The sequence below is a fragment of the Ixodes scapularis genome, unplaced genomic scaffold (assembly GCF_016920785.2).
Source record: "Ixodes scapularis isolate PalLabHiFi unplaced genomic scaffold, ASM1692078v2 PGA_scaffold2__306_contigs__length_199485367, whole genome shotgun sequence".
NCBI classification, from domain to species: domain Eukaryota; kingdom Metazoa; phylum Arthropoda; class Arachnida; order Ixodida; family Ixodidae; genus Ixodes; species Ixodes scapularis.
In genome coordinates, this window is record NW_024609857.1 from 181047657 (window position 1) to 181064738 (window position 17082).

Here is a 17082-nt window from a genome sequence, read left to right on the forward strand (position 1 = left end):
TCTTTCAGAAACCGTTCGCCCATCATCGCAACCTTCTGACTGCGAGCGTCGGCGATTCATTGTGTGTTGAAAGTCGGACGATGTGCTGTTAGGGGTGTCTTTTATGTGTAACTCTTTCGTAAAAAAATATGAAGTTTAAAAAAGTGAACCTAACAGTGTACAAACAGTTTTAAATTTATTGATAAAAATATATTTATATCTTTATAGATATATTTCTGTACATCGTGCGAAAAAAATAGTCGCGCTTAGTTCTTCATTCTAAATTATAATGTGGGTTATTAGCCGGGAGAAGTTTGCGTTGCGCCCTCAAACGGCCGACGGCATTGACGTCATGCGGAGGACACTTTCCCATCCGCTCGCCGAGTTCGCCTTTCGAACGCCGTGACGCCGTAGTACTAGGCAGACTTTCGCTTCAAATTTCCTTTTTTTCACCACGTTTTTCGTTCCGAGTATTTATTTTCATTCGTGTTTACGAAAGGACAGTGACGGGGAACCGCGTCTTGGATCCTTTTTCTCCATGAACGACGCATGCAGCAGCGATCGAGTTCCAGGTAAGCAAACCCGCTCTTCGTTTTCCGCTTCGTGCGGTACCGATGCTGTGCCGGTGCCTTGATGGAAGATATTTGGCGTGGAAATGTGGTAGTGCCTGTGGTTGCTCGTCACTCTCTAACCAGCAAGTTCGTCTTATCTCTTTGCAGTTGCGCTGCCGCTGACAAGTATCGATCGCTATGTAAACAAGGCGTGCGATACGAGTCGGTGCCTCAATGAGGCCGATGATGTTTACTACGCGGGCCATGTTGTTGAGTCCGCCGTCAAAACGGTCCACGACTGCGTTTTCACCTTCCTGGCGTTTGTCCTACAAACTACCGCGCTTGGTAGTGCCCCCCACGAAGTGAGGATCACCGTGAAGATGTCGGAGGTGGATCAAGCAAGCTGCTCCTGCAAAGCAGGGTAAGCTCTGTTTACTGCCGACTTGTCGGTCAAACACCTAGGCGCGTCCTTGGTTTATATGGCAACCTGAAGTGGGGGGGGGGGGGGGGGTGTCTGGATATCCGAAAAATATTTGACTATCCGATCCTATTCGGCTGTTTCAGTGCGGTACGAAAAGCAACTCGTGCATTGTCTTTGGGGAAATCGGGAGTTGTAAAGCTCGTCCCCGGCCCCCTTCCCTCGTATTGTTTACTGGAATGGCCCGATTAGATTGGGGGGAGACCTCCTCTACCGTGATATTGCCGCGCGCGCTGGCCAAGTAGGCAGCGCGCGCGTGGCCTAATGGTTATCGCGCCTGCCTCCCACGCGAAAAGCTAGTGTTCGAATCCTGGGAGCGACGTGTCTTTTGTTTATTCCTGTAACTTAGTGTTCTGGAGAATTCGAGAATCATGTTGCTTGTTCCAGGCCCGAATGTTCTACGCGCCGAAGTTTCTACGCCGATTATTCCAGAAGACCACGCATGTACATAAGGGGCTCCGCGTGGCGAGCCGCAGTCAGTTTCGCCCCAGCGTTCGTCTCCGCTGCTACGCCGACTTCGACGCCCGCGACGCTCTTTTATTATCTTTTGTACCTTTTTATTTTCGGCACAAGTTCGCCACATTAAACGTTTATTCCTTCCTGTTTATTTCTTGTTTATTGGTCACTACCCGTGACATTTTGGTGGAGGTGCGCATGCCCGTGAAGCGTTCCCCTCCCAGGGTCCGCAGTGCAAGCCCGATTCCAAGCCCGGTGAGAAGACCACTCTACGCGGAACCTGAAACTCGGACCAGTCGCCGTACCCAAGGTCTACACCCGGAATACGGACTTCTGCCACCCCGGACTCCGACGCCATTCCACGGGGAGGTCCACGAGGACGTCGAAGATTGGCTGCAACATTACGAACGAGTTGCTCGCCATAACACATGGACTCCGGAGCAGTGCCTTCAGAACGTCTACTTCGCTCTGGAAGGCACGGCACGCACCTGGTTCGAGAACCACGAAGCGTCGATTTCGTCGTGGGAAGAATTCCAGGCCGAGCTGCGACGCACCTTTGCCAACCAGCACCGACGACAGCGTGCCGAAGAACTCCTGCGAGCGAGAACCCAAGGGCCGACCGAAAGCGTCACGAGCTTCGTCGAAGACGTTCTCCACATGATGAATCGGGCCGACCCAAACGCTTCCGAAGAGAAAAAGCTCCGGGTCTTGATGCGCGCCGTCAAGGAAAACATTTTCGGAGGCCTTGTTCGGAGCCCGCCTACCACCGTCGAAGGCTTCATCACGGAGGCAACAAACATCGAACGTGCCCTTCAAGCACGGACCTCCCATTACCAGCGACTTCCCGGCGTCGCAGCCCTCTCGACTTCCAACTGCAACAGCCCGGACCTCCGCGAGATTATCCGGGACGTCGTGCGGGAGGAAATCAGGAAGCTGCAACCTCCTGCCACAAGCCCGGCTACGCCCTCAGTCGCCGAGATTGTCCGGGAAGAACTTCAGCAGGCGCTGCAGCCAGAAGTTCTTGCCAGGGCCGCTCCTGAACCACCGAAGCTGAGCTACGCCGCAGCTACCCGACGACCGCCGCCCCCTGCTCACCCGTATACGGCGCCATCCCGACGTGAACCTGTAGCGCCGCAGTATTCACGACGCCATGAAGATCGGGCGTACGTCCGCCCAGAACAAGCTGCTCCACGAAAGACCGACGTGTGGAGAACGGCCGATCGACGCCCGTTGTGTTACCACTGCGGTGAAGCGGGCCACATTTACCGTCGATGCCCCTACCGACAACTGGGGCTCCGCGGGTTCCACCGAACGACCCGCGCCCAAGGTACGACGAACGCCCTCGTGACATCGAGGAGTACATCCGACGTTCGCCATCTTCAACGCCGCTCCGCCGTAAGTCCCGCTCACCGTCGCCCAGACGTTCAGCGTCTCCAGCGCCACGACCCCGTCGAGAGAGCCTGTCGCCCTTGCGTCGCCGGGAAAACTAAGTGCGGCAACGCCTGGAGGTGGCGTTGCCGAAGACGACCGAAGAGCCTCCAAGAACGCCAGAGTGCTCCCACTCTCTCGACGCTACGCATCACAACGACGTCCCTGCATCGGTGTCCAACAACCTAAACATCATTATCGACGGCCACGACGCATCGGCACTCGTGGACACCGGAGCAGACTACTCAGTATTGAGTGGGAGGCTCTCTCGCCGCTTGCGAAAAGTGACAACGCCGTGGGAAGTCCCTCAAATACGAACCGCCGGTGGGCACCTCATCACACCAGTCGGGCGATGTACTGCTCGCGTCGTGATCCACGGTGAGACGTGCCCTGTGAAGTTCGTCGTTCTGCAGGACTGTTCGAGGGACGTTATCTTCGGAGTGGACTTCCTCGGCGAGTATGGCGCCGTCATCGACCTCAGAGCAAACCGGCTAACTCTGCGAAAACCTGTTTCACCACCGAAGGAACCGAAAGCGACGTCATCCGCGGTCCGAGTCCTTGCAAGTCACGTAAACTTACCGCCGCGGTCGAGTGTTTTCGTACCTGTCGGGATCACCGAAGCTTTCTGCGGCGAAGTTCTGCTCGAGGGGAGCCTCCAGATGCTTCTAGGAAGAGGAATAGGCGTCGCAAGAGGGGTAGCTGAACTTCAGGATGGCCGCACTGTGATCCTCATGACGAACTTTCGAAACGAAGCGCAACACCTCACGAGAGGGGCAGCCGTTGGCCACGTTGAGGAACTCCGAAACTCCGCGGAGATCGCCGCCATTGCTGACGAATCCTCGCCACCTCAGCAAGACAGTACGTCGCCAGCGCAGCTCGACATTGACCCTAAGCTTCCGGACCCGAAACGACGTCAGCTGTTTAACCTTCTCGCCGAATACCGCGACTGCTTTGCGACGTCGTCCATGGTGCACCAAACCGCCGTTGCGAAGCACCGCATCGTTACCGAGGACGACGCGTGCCCTGTGCACCGATCTCCATACAGAGTCTCCGTCAAAGAAAGGCAGGTGATCCAGAAGCAAGTTCGAGAGATGCTGAACGACGACATAATTCAACCCTCAAGCAGTCCTTGGGCCTTGCCAGTCGTACTGGTTAAGAAGAAAGACGGGACGCTTAGGTTCTGCCTGGACTACCGGCAGCTGAACGCAGTGACGAAGAAAGACGTCTATCCACTCCCCCGCATCGACGACACGTTAGACCGGCTGCGCCATTCTCGATACTTTTCATCGATGGACCTGAAGAGCGGCTACTGGCAGATCGAAGTCGACGAACGGGACCGAGAGAAGACAGCCTTCGTCGCACCGGATGGGCTGTAGGAGTTTAAGGTGATGCCCTTCGGACTATGCACGGCGCCAGCAACTTTCCAGCGTGTTATGGACACCGTACTGGCAGGACTGAAGTGGCAGAGCTGTCTCATCTACCTCGACGACGTCGTAGTGTTTTCCGGCGACTTCGACGAGCACTTGCGACGACTCCGAGCTGTTCTCCAAGCCATACGGACCGCCGGACTCACCCTCAAGCCGTCAAAGTGTCGGTTCGCCTATGACGAACTGAAGTTCCTAGGTCACGTGGTTAGTAACGAAGGCATTCGTTCAGACCCAGAGAAGACTCGCGCCGTCGCAGCATTTCCAGTGCCAAGAGACAAGAAGGCCGTGCGAAGGTTCCTTGGGCTATGTGCCTACTATCGGCGCTTCGTTCGAGATTTCGCAAGGATTTCCGCACCGCTCACAAGCCTCACGAAGGACGCCGAGAAGTTCGAATGGGCCGAGGAGCAGCAGCAGGCATTCGACGAGCTGAAGCGACGACTGCAGGCGCCTCCTGTTCTTGGACGTTTCGACCAGGATGCGGAAACCGAGATTCACACGGACGCAAGTAACGCAGGACTTGGCGCGGTACTGGTTCAAGTACAAGAAAACACGGAGCGAGTCATCGCCTACGCAAGTCGGACATTGTCCAAGGCGGAGCGAAATTACTCCACGACTGAAAAATAATGCCTTGCGGTCGTCTGGGCAATCACGAAGTTTCGTCCGTACTTATACGGAAGCCCGTTCCGCGTAGTCACGGACCACCATTCGCTCTGCTGGCTTGCGAACATCAAGGACCCGTCAGGACGCCTTGCGCGATGGAGTCTCCGACTACAAGAGTTTAACATGACCGTAGTCTACAAGTCAGGCCGCAAACACAGCGACGCCTTGCGCGATGGAGTCTCCGACTACAAGAGTTTAACATGACCGTAGTCTACAAGTCAGGCCGCAAACACAGCGACGCCGACTGCCTGTCTAGAGCTCCCGTCGAAATACCTTCCGACAGCAGCGACGACGATGACGACGAGTGTTTTCTAGGCGCAGTGAACAGCGACGACATGGCCCGACGACAACGAGACAATCCTGAGCTGCGCGCACTAATGGAGCACCTAGAAGGGCGTGGGAGTGCCATACCACGTGTTTTCTCACGAGCCCTGCCGACCTTCGCCATTAGACAAGGAGTTCTCTACAAAGAGAACTTCGGCAACAACAACTCGACGTGGCTGCTGGTAATCCCGACCGACCTTCGAGAGGAGATCTTCCAAGCCTGCCACGACGACCCGACGTCCGGACACCTTGGTTACAGCCGGACACTGGCCCGTATTCGTGAAAAGTATTACTGGCCCAAGCTCCCCAAGACCGTCCACTTATACACACGATCATGCCATGAATGCCAGCGACGAAAGAAACCTCCAACGAAGCCGGCCGGACTCTTGCAGTCAATTCCTCCGCCAACGGCACCCTTCCAGCAGATCGGAATGGATCTACTTGGCCCTTTTCCGCCGTCGACGTCGGGAAATCGCTGGATCATCGTCGCCACAGATTATCTCACGCGGTACGCCGAAACGAAAGCCCTTCCTTCCGGAACTGCTGTGGAAGTTGCCAAGTTTTTTATTGAATCCATCGTCCTCCGGCACGGCGCTCCCGAAGTCCTGATCTCAGATCGTGGATCCTCGTTCATGGCCCAGCTTACACAAGAAGTCCTTCGTCTCAGCCACACCAGCCATCGTCGCACCACGGCGTACCACCCTCAGACCAACGGGCTGACGGAAAGACTCAACAAGACCATCGCCGACATGATTTCCATGTACGTCGACGTGGAGCACAAAACATGGGACGAGGTGTTGCCGTATGTCACCTTTGCCTACAATACGGCCGTGCAAGAAACCACCGGGGTTACACCCTTTCAACTGGTTCATGGTCGGAATGTGACGACAATGCTGGACGCAACCCAAGCAGCACGTTGTGAATGGGCCATCACTGGCAAGTGTACAATGGCCAACCAGATTTTCGATGGCCCAAGCTTGGCCAAAGTGCTCGGCAATAGAAGTGTTTTCGTCCTCGTCTGGTGACTTGCCATTCACTTTATGCCAGTCGCTGGCCATTCACTTTAGGCCAGTGACTGGCCATTCACTTTAGGCCAGTGACTGGCCATTCACCTTTGTTAGTGACTGGCCATTCACTTTAGGTCGGAGACTGGCCATTCACCTTTGGCCAGTGACTGGCCATTCACATTTGGCCAGTGACTAGCCATTCACTTTAGGCCAGTGACTTGCCATTCACCTTTGACAGTCACTTTCGGCCAGCCACTGGCCATTGACTTCCGGCGAGTCACTGGCCGAAAGTGGCTGTAGTTATACACTTAATACATAATTTATCACACACTGCCTCAGTGTTCCTCAGAAGACTCAAGAGTTTCGGGAGGTCATGTTTTATAACTCAACCCCAGAAACTCTTACATAGTAATGACACGCGAAGCTACTGCAAGGCTGCTCAATATTTATTGGACTTTTTGAGTACTAAGTCTTACGACGCTGGTTGCGACCACCATTCCAGTCGTCGTAGGTTCACGGATGGTATGTTGTCGCACCATTAAGATCCCCCGGTAGTGCAGCAGTAAAAAAAAATAAAAAGAAATAACTTTACGTGAAGGGTCAGTGCAACAATAGAGAGTTTTAGTAGATCGTTCCGATACCTCCGACAGTCCCGATAACGATACGATGCATGCGCAAGGGAGGCGGTGGCGGAGTATCGGGTATCGTTATCGGAGTCATGGCAGCGATCTACTAAAACTCTCTACTGTTCAGTTACAATATTTTTTTCACTTTACACAAGCTTACTGGCACTAATGGGAAAGAGAAGCCTTGAGTACACAGTAAAGGTTTTTACACACTTCAGGGGGTAAATCAGTTTGTCCGTGGCCTAACCCCCTTATGGCATTCAGGCAAGCACCCTTCACCAAGGGTGCTTACTAACACCCTTGGTGAAGGGTGCTTGGCATGAAATTGGCACCTGCTGGGGTGGCCCAGTGGATGCTGTGCCACCCCAGCCAATCTGGCGCCGGGAGAGTATCATGCGACGTCTTTTTTATGTGGAGTTCAAGGTAACATGACTCTCTCTCGACGCTGGATTGGCTGGTAGCGTCCGCCGCGCTCGGACGAAGGGTGAAATGAAGTATAGACTCCTATGAACATTTCATTGGAATGTGTCCAATACACATATCAGAAATTGTAAATTGTACGAAAATCATATATGGTATTGCATATTCTTATATTATTATTATATGATTAACAGCTTATCATGTTTACTGAACACATTTACACTTTTTCACTTAGAGGGATTGCCACATCACCACATACGAGGCACGTCATAAAGAAATAATGAGTCACACTGAACAAAACTCACTTCATGAAGAAGTAATACAAAAGAGCTCCTTGCAAGCCACATCATAACCCCGTGGGCACTTGGGAAGTGTCGCGACACCCCCCTTTCTCAAACTCTAAGTGAGCAAGCAGTGGCCCCAAGCATCGCACTGCACGGCTGAACCATTGTGAACATCATGGTCTGCCACAAACGAAGCATGTAAAGCTTTCCTGTTTGGAGATCAAGTGACATGTTTTGTTTGTCTCAGAGGATTGCAGGCAACACGCTTCGCTTATCACTTGTCTCCTACCCGCATCTGTTTACTAATTGGAAGCAGGGTAGAGGGGGGGGGGGGGGGTTTAGCCCTTGAGTGAACCACAGAAGTATTTCATTAGGTGAAGCTCGTTATGACATCAATTAGAATGTGTTACATTGAACATTTATTGAACCTTGAGAAATGAAAAATTCAATGTATGCCATTCCATGAAATAAAGAATGCTATCTGCAAACGTGTAATGAAAAATATTACAGAATGAACTTGCACTGTACGGCAAAAAAGCAAACGTTTCAGTAGAAGACGCTATCCTCTTGCTCAGGTACAAAGAAAATTGTAAAGTTCTGGAAGACGACTATGGATAAGGAACTCGTACAGATAAATTCTAAGCACCTCGTCTACAGGAGGTCAGCATTAGTTATTGCAGAAAGAGCCCAACATTTAAAGAAAGAAAAAGAAAACATGCCTCCATAAAACCTTCCATTATTCCTTCTGGAAGCAAAATAAAAATTAACCTGATAATACTGGCGAGAAAAGTGGATTATAGACTTTTAAAACGGCTCACAAAACATCTCTTCAACCACATACCTTTCTGCAATCTTTGTTCAAAAATTTAATTACGACTGTCCTTGTATTGGTGTCGCTCAAGTAAAGGAAAATCCTCTCCAGAGCAACCAGTATGTTGGAGGCCTTGCATTCGTACTGGATGCTGAAAAGCCAATATGCTGCCAACAATATGCACAGCCCCTCTTCTACATTAAAAACGGAAAACAAGCGCTCACGATCCTCAACAAGGTGAAGAAAGTCTGCATCGTCCAGCTCTTGCTCGTTGTAGAGGACACATGGTGCCGGTGGGGTGTTCTCGTCCTGCGTTAGGTAAAGGGATCAAGCAAAACATATTTTAATGTAGAAGGCCAAAACATGTTTGCTCTTGTCAACTGCTATAATTCGCTGCAGTTAAGGCCATGAGCATCAGCCTCCACACAGGCATACAGTGCTTATGTTGGAACAAGTAACCGGCGTCTGCAGCAATGTAAAACGAATGAAGAATTACAATCGGGGCAACATCACAACATGCAACCATTGCAATGTAATCTTAGGGGCACTTGTGAGTATCTCTATTTCTGTACCGAAATGCATTTCCGAAATCAATTTGTGTTTCAGTAGTGAAATACTTTTGCGATGTCTTATGATACGCTGCTAGAGTTATGCATCTTGTTACATTTATTCTTAGAGATGAGCTGACAGGTTTGGAGATAAAAAAAGCCACTGAAAATCCGACGCATCACTGGTTTATTTTGGCAATGAGTGATTTTGTGCTTTGCTCTCACTTTTAACTTCTACAGCGGCCGGTTTTTTTTCTGCTGAGAGCAGTCTTCCTCTGTACATTTGAGGTTATTGTATGGCTAAGGGGCCACCAACAAATGCACAGATGAGAAACAATATGTCTAAAAGAAGAAGAAGGCAAAAAGCAGGACGTTTGGGCAGACACGCTTTGTCAGGCGGCGTCATCGGTCGCCAGCGTTCTTTGGGTGCGATAATGGGTTCTTTTCGGTATCAGCGAACATAGCCAAGGGAAGTCAAGTTGCAAAAAAAAGGGACAAACACCGACTGAAGGCGGGGAGCTTAGGTGCTACAATCTATGTTTGCCACAGACGCACCCTTCTCACCTCGCCACCATGCATTTATGAACCGTATAGGGCTGCCGACTGACCACAATGGTACATGCTAATATTTGTCCCTTGGCCAATGTTAATTTTTTTTGCTTCCTCCTCTACACTGAAAAACCAAAAGATGAAGGTTACAGAAAAGAGACAACATAAAACTGTTTCGCATGCAGCTGTAGAAATTAATTTTCAAGAGCTACATCTTAAGTACAGTCGCCGGCCATATGAACTCCCCCGTCCAAACACCAACCGGTGCAGCAAAAATCCAGCATGCAGCGTGTCGAGGTTGACGGCTGCAGTTCTCAACGGTGGAGGGGGTGATTACACATTAAAAGGTGCTCGTGATAATATATGTCTACAGCTATCTATGATACATTGTTGCGTTTGCACCTCAATGCACCCCTCGAATACGTGACAGACAAAGGTGTTCTGACAAATTATACAATGAGCTGTCTGCGTCAAGAGAAGAGCAATCTCGGTGGACCAAAAGGTAACCTGCGGCTGCTGGATGACTTCATGTAAACGGACCCAGAATTCACGGGCTTGGAGAGAGGTGCAGAAACTATGTGACATTCAACTGAAAAGTTAATAAGCTCGAATTATTATCCATTTTAAGCCAAAATTAATGATTCGCACATGCCTATTATTTTCACAATGAAGCCAAAGGCGAACCAGGTAGTAGTTCGCTGATTTATTGCTGAATAGAGCACACTTTGAGTACCAAACTGGATGCTTTGCTTATGTTTGGAAGGTTGCAATGACAAATGCAATACTTAATTGGGTGAAAAGCAAAGTTTTATAACAATTATGTGCATGATTACATTCTACAAGTCGTTTTACCTGTATACACTCTGCACAGCACTCTATTTGAAAGCTAACAAAATTTTAAAAAAAGACCGTGAGAGTTCTGTCGATGTCTTCACTGCGTGTTCGTAAGACTCGGCGGACATTAGTAAAGGGGATAACTGTCACAGTACGTTGATTAATTGACTAAAATCTGTTAGCTTTGTAATTCATGGCTTTATGGACCATGTTGCAACTGCAGTGTTAAAAGCCAGTCAATATTAAAGGCTGTCCCTATTTAAACCATTCACAAAAAGCCAAGCGGCTTGGAGGTATTCATGGTCCAACTTTTGCGTTTTTAATGTCGGATGCACAAACCGTGCTCAGCTTGAGCTCAATATTTCGTGCCGTTAATAATGGGCAGAAGTGTCCCCTAGTCATACCGGGTACGTCGTCACTATCTCGACAGGGTGTCCTTGGCGGAAGCATCGGCGTCATACTTCATATAGTGAAGGTGCGTCCGAAGCAACCAGGTCCGCACGACATCCTGAGGCCTTCTAAACGCAAGATTTTGGAATTGGACGACGAAAGGCAGATTTTGATCACTGAATATTTCGAAACTTGTTGCCATTCACAAATTGTGTCAATTGCGTTAGTCTTTAATATTCACTGCCTTTGAAATTAGAATTGAAACATACCCTATAAAACCAGTATTAAAAATTTTGGTTAATTAGTTTTGAATAACATACTGCTAAGGGTTTTCCCCTTATGTAATGTCCTCTAAGCCCCACAAACACGCATTAAAGTCAACATCCAAGAAACACTCACGCCGTTTTTTTTTTTTTTTACTTTGTTTGAATCAAATCAGAAAGCTTTGTATTTATGTATATATAAATATAATAAATACCGGGTGCATGTGCATGCAGCCGTGCACCATCCCACTATAGAGGTCTACTTTTTTCTGAAGTAAAACTGGTTCAAACGGACAAGCCAATTTTACATAAACCCCCAGTATTGCATGTACCAAAGACTGCCAAACATGATTGCTCACCTCATAGAACACTCTGCGCGGCTTGAAGATAGCTGCTTGTGGTCTTTGACGGTGAGTCTACTCGCTTGGTGCAGCTGGGACCTGCAATAAATTCAATACCGCTTGCCATATCCCACAGTAACAAAGAAAAGCCAGTAATACATAAGGCTATAGCACGACATGTCACAAGGGCCGCTAGAAATTCTCGCTCGGCTCATAGAACGCTTCACGCGTCAAAACCCTGTATTAAGGACCGATTGAACTTAGTATAAATGTTGCATAAAAATAAGGATCTCTATTCAGCTGTGTCAAAACACGTGATCCAATGTAATATTGTGTGGCCTTAAAGGGCTAGGGAAACGAAATTTCAGCGCTCATTTTCTAACTTGAATGTGTTGCATGTTGCACCCTAACCTCAAAAAGACCAGTCTTCCGTTCAAAGGCACAAGAAAACTAATTTTAAAGCTAAATAAACGATCTCTCAATGTGCACCTGGTGGATGCATGCGGAGCTTATTTGGGAGGTAATCTAGCAACACTGAGGAGTTTGCTACGTAGTCGTGACGTAGCAGATTCCTTCGGAACAGCGCCGCCCTTTGGAGTTTCAACATTTACTTTCTTAGCTTTCCTCCTGGCTCAACTCACAAATCGCGCATTGTACCAAACGGTCCAAGAAGACGGAAAGGAAGGACTCCCCTCATTCTCGGACCCTCGTTCGTGCAACCGGAAACAGCCATTCTCACCCTAGAAGATTAGCCCGTCGCTCAAAACTCGAACAAAAGTTGCTTTCCCCATCCCGTTCAGCCCTAAGCTGACAGTGTTGTGGAAGCTACGTGCTCCTTGGGCCAGCTCACGTGTGCCAGCAACACGCTCGTCACGCCACGGGCACTTCGAACGGCTCGGTTGTAACGCCCTGACGCTATTGACACCACCACAACGCTGACAACGCCACCAAGGGCAAAGCTCATAACTACGCCTGCCTTGCTACTCCACGAACGCGGGGAATCTTTTCTTTCTGTTTTTGTTTGCGCCGGATATTCCATGACGCATCGCGCTCTCCGTTCGCTTCTCTTCGAGCGCTTGCTCGAGTGCACCGTTTGGAACGAAAAATATAGCCAGTCGTTCAAAATACAAACGTGCGATTATCATTGACGGTTATTATCCGTCATGCTTGACTCACTTCCGAACGAAATTTGAATATCTCAATTTTTGTTTCCGTACCCCTTTAAAGAACACAACTGTGATGATGAATTAATGAATGATGATGATGAAATAATTTTGACTAAAGAGAGTGACCACGTGTGTATACTGAAAGAATCACTAACAATGATGAAACTTAGAAATCTATTAGTGCCTTCCCTGTGTTTTGCCATCGAGTGGAAGAAGTTTCTTGGCCTATATTTTTGTTGGAAACAGGTGTGATGCGTCCGTCTGTTTTTTTAAATCTTGATGTTGTGCATATTTTTTTATTTCCTAGGTTGAAAGCTCAAGGCATTCCCTGTTGTTTGTTCAATCACATTTACCCAAATGTTACTAGGTTGCTTTTTTATGTTTACTGTCCTTGGGTATGTCAGATGTCGTGAACAGTAAAACGCTGTAAGGCCCAGGAAGGAATTCCCTTTGTAAAGTGGTGGCAAGCAGAAGAGAAATTGTAAAGACTGACTTCATGTCTTCCCCTACGTTTTCTTTTTTGGGTCGCCTATTAATTTTTTGCCCATTAATACTCAGCTGTGTTTGATACTTCTCTGCGTTTGTGTCATCCTTCAGAGAATCCGCCTTTAATAAATTATGTGTTTAGCCTGTTTAGCTAGCTTGCACTCTTGTTTTTGTTTAATAATAAATGACTGTAGGATTCCACTGCGAGCACGGTGTTAATGCATACTAATAAATAGCAGCATAGCTTTATTGACTAGTGCTGATGATTGGACTAGTTAGTAGTCAATAATTGAAAAGAAATCATGAAGAATATGGAAACGGAGGATATGAAAACAACACAGCGCTGTGTTGATCTCCTTGTCCGTGCCATTCACATTCCATGTTTTTAATAACACATTTATTAATAATTTTCTGCTTGGTGTCATCTGTATAGGGGTTCACTGGAACGACCCACCTGCTATTGTATTCACTTTAGGGCAGCTCCCCCTTCCTCATGGTGCCATCGTTCAGGAAGTGCAAGGCGGATGTCACTCTCACTCTTGTGGTTCAGTTCCCCAGGTTCCCATAGGTTTCAAGCTGCTAGCCAAACTGAGTCAGGCCTTCCAGCCCTGCAGGAAATGTCAATTCCACTCTTTTAGAGATAGACGCCCACATTTTTCATGTACGTGAAATAAGCTCTAACAGAGAGGAAACAAAATGATTGGCCTTTTTTTAATGCATCCTTTTCTTTTGCTGAGAACATACATAAACGTTACACGCTATTGTACATACAGTGGTGCGGCTTAATTTAGGAAGTGTAATTTTTTCATATAACTTTTATATGAAGAAAAAACTCAATATAATGGGTCCGGCATAAATGGTTGCTATGAACTGCCCTATACATTTACACATTACCTGATATCATCGAAAGAGTAGAGTAGCGTAGGGCTGCACTGCACCAATTACGACTTTGTAACCAATTAATAGTTGGCACTTATTTGTATATTACTACTGGCTATTATTCTTTGACAGAAAGAATAACCGGGCGAGTTGGTACGGTGGTAGTCTTTGAACTCCATCAAATATTCAGGTTCGACATTAGTTAATGTTTTCCGCCTTTTTTTCATGTTTTTGCTTTTTCTAGTTGCTCTGATTTTTGTAAGGGCTTTCGCCACTACTAAAAAACATGACATCTAAACTCCTTTTATTTTTTGCATCACACAATCGTAAACGTAAAAAGTGTGCCGGTTCGGTAAACGCGAAGAGACCTAATTTCCGAGGGTAAAAGCTCTAGAAACAACGGACAAGTAAAAGAAACAAACAACACAGGGCGTTGTTTGTCCGTTGTTTTTAGTGCTTTTACCCTCGGAAATATGACGAAAAGACCGCGCGTCTCTACGTCACAGGCATTAGCTTATGCAAAAAATCATGCTGCATGTTCGCTCTTGTAACGTTTTTCTCGCTCCCGCTTTATGAAACAAATCGGTGGCGAGCGGCTGTTAGGACAAGACGTCAGAACTAGCATGACCTGTGATTAACACTTTGGGACGGCGACTGAATGCTTGAACAGCCGTCAGACGGTACTTGAACGCTCCGCACAAGCGTCGTCGGACGAGCGCCGCACGACGGCGCCCAGAACATGCCCACGGCAGAGCTGGCAGAGCCGTATGGCCCACGGTTCCGCCGCACGAGAATCTTTCTCACACTGCGGAGCGAGCCACAGGTTTTGAAGAAGTTACTCTGTTTTCAAATAACGAAATAAGACAGGGCAGGTGCATAGTTAGAATCAAGCATATCTTAGCAAGCACACGGTACACGACAAAGTTTGAAACAGCAGCCCACTTCGCAGAAACAAAAGAAAGTTGCTTACCGGCGTTTGCACGAGTCGTGCATGGGCGGTTCTGAACTTACGGGCGTTGGCAAGACGCAGCGTCTCCCAGCTCTTAGTCGTCGATTGCTATTCTTGAACACGGTATTTATAAGGAAGATATCTAAAATATCCACTAAAACGGCTAAAACGTAAAAAAAGGAGATTTCCGAAAGCTCTTGAACTTCAACGACCATTCAACTGAGCCCAACGGAAGCTGATTGCAATTGCGATTGCCTCGCGCAGTCTTCAAGAGTCTCTTTTCCTTTTTATTTATTGTTATTTGTTTTAGAACGACACTAAGCAAATTATTATTATATTGGTAACAATAAGAATGTCCTTAGAATAATAATGTAAAACATTACAAAAAGTGAGTAAATCGTAGGTTTTATTTAAATTTAAGGTTGTTTCTTTTTTCTGTAAACCGAAACCGAAACTAACTTAAGCAACGTTTCCTTCGTCGTAATTGTTTGCCTGCGTGTGCGTGTATGCGCGTGCGTGTTTGTGCGCGCGCGTGTGGATGCGTTCGCGTGTGTGCGTCTCTGGTTGTACGTGCGTGTGCGTCTTCGCGCGGGCGTGGGTTTGCGCGTGTGCATGCGTGTGTACGTGCGTGCGCGCGTGTATGGGTGCGACTGCGAGCGCGCAAGCGTCTGTTTGTGCGTTCTATTGCACTGCGCCCGCAAGAAGAACAATTGGATGTCCCTGGACACTGTTAAAACACTAACTTATTGATTATTATTATTATTATTATTATTATTATTATTATTATTATTATTATTATTATTATTGTTGTTGTTGTTGTTGAAACATAGCCCTGAGTCTTTAGACACAGGGCCCTAAACTTTTCTATAGCTGTCTGTAGCTGCATCTATAAATTTCTAAGGTCGACCATGCAAAGCTACATGGGGTGATAGCCTGCCATTGAATTTTCCATAAACGACCATAGGCCATTTTTGTATGGGATGTCTCGGACTGGCTTATCATGGGATTTGCCTCTTTATGTGTGTGAGTTTTTGTGCATGTCCCCTTATTCTCAAATGAATATTTTACTCAGGTTGACATGGTCATGTGACAGGTTCTAGCAGCATGTCATGAATATTTGTCAAACATTTTCACTATATTTTGATTTCATGTTGCCAGATATAAACTCGAGACTAACTGATTTTTTTACTGTACACTTCCATCAATAAATATTTATAAAAAATGCTAGTATAGAGCATTTCACCCTACTTTGCAATTTCTGAGCATGGGGTGATTTGTAAGAAAATGAAATATGAACTCATATAAAAAATTTTGATTGCAAAGCGGCACTTTATTACGAGCTATTTGCATAAATTACAACTGACATTATAAAAAACTAGACTGCTAACAACTGTTGCTTTTCAAGCAGAAATCCTACCTGGACATTATGAACAAAGCCATATATAAGCTTTCCAAAACCATTTCACCTTATTTATTTAGCACCCTCTTCTACACCCTTCTCACATTCTTCACTAAATGTAGGGTGTAACACGAAACAGCACACTTTTCATTAAAATTATGAGGTTGTATTCCTAGTTTTTAGGGTGTTAAAAAGGCTGTAGCCGAGGGTGTAAGGTGATATAACACCCCTTTTACATCCTTAAAGGTGTAAAAACTTTTACTGTGTAGTACGGCCGAGCATCATTGGCGTCAATCACCACGATAGCGTCAATAGCGTCACGGCGTTGCCCACCACCCGCCAACAACCACGTTGTTAACAACAAAACCAGCGTTCTGCACATCTAGGTCGAGATGTTCATTTTCTTTTTCTTTTACGTGTGGTTCGATTTTGAACGTTTCCGTTGCGGTTTTAACCGAAGCGGTTAGCTTTCGTTGACTCAGGAAATCAGTAGCCTTCCACCTATATAAAACATTACTGAGACTATAGCTTAAGTTTAATCAATATATGAGAGACGTCTTGTTTAGGCTCTTCCAAAACACAAAGCCTGAAATATCCAATCTTATCCGATTCAAGCACAAGGTTATCGGGAAGCGCGGCTAGCGTGGCGGTTTACTAAGCTGAGTGCATTGATACACCTATAGGTTTTTAAGGTAGAAGGGGGCTTATGGTCGGTGTACAAGTACACTGGCTGGGTAACGGAGGGCGCGTCTTCCAGGAAAGGGGAGCATGTGCGCCCGATGCACCCGACTACAACTTTTTATTTCTTCGAGTGCAGTTGGAAAGTA

At 47.4% G+C, this 17082-nt stretch overlaps 1 protein-coding gene across 1 annotated transcript in view; it reads left to right on the forward strand.

Annotated features, from left to right (window-relative positions):
• Positions 1–517: 517 nt before the first annotated feature.
• The window catches only part of LOC115318349, a 33477-nt gene continuing 16912 nt past the window's right edge, over positions 518–17082 (forward strand). Inside the window, exons 1-2 of the mRNA XM_040222705.1 lie at positions 518–551; positions 699–951. Of these exons, the coding sequence (XP_040078639.1) occupies positions 518–551; positions 699–951 (287 nt within the window). The remainder of the gene's footprint in view (positions 552–698; positions 952–17082) is intronic.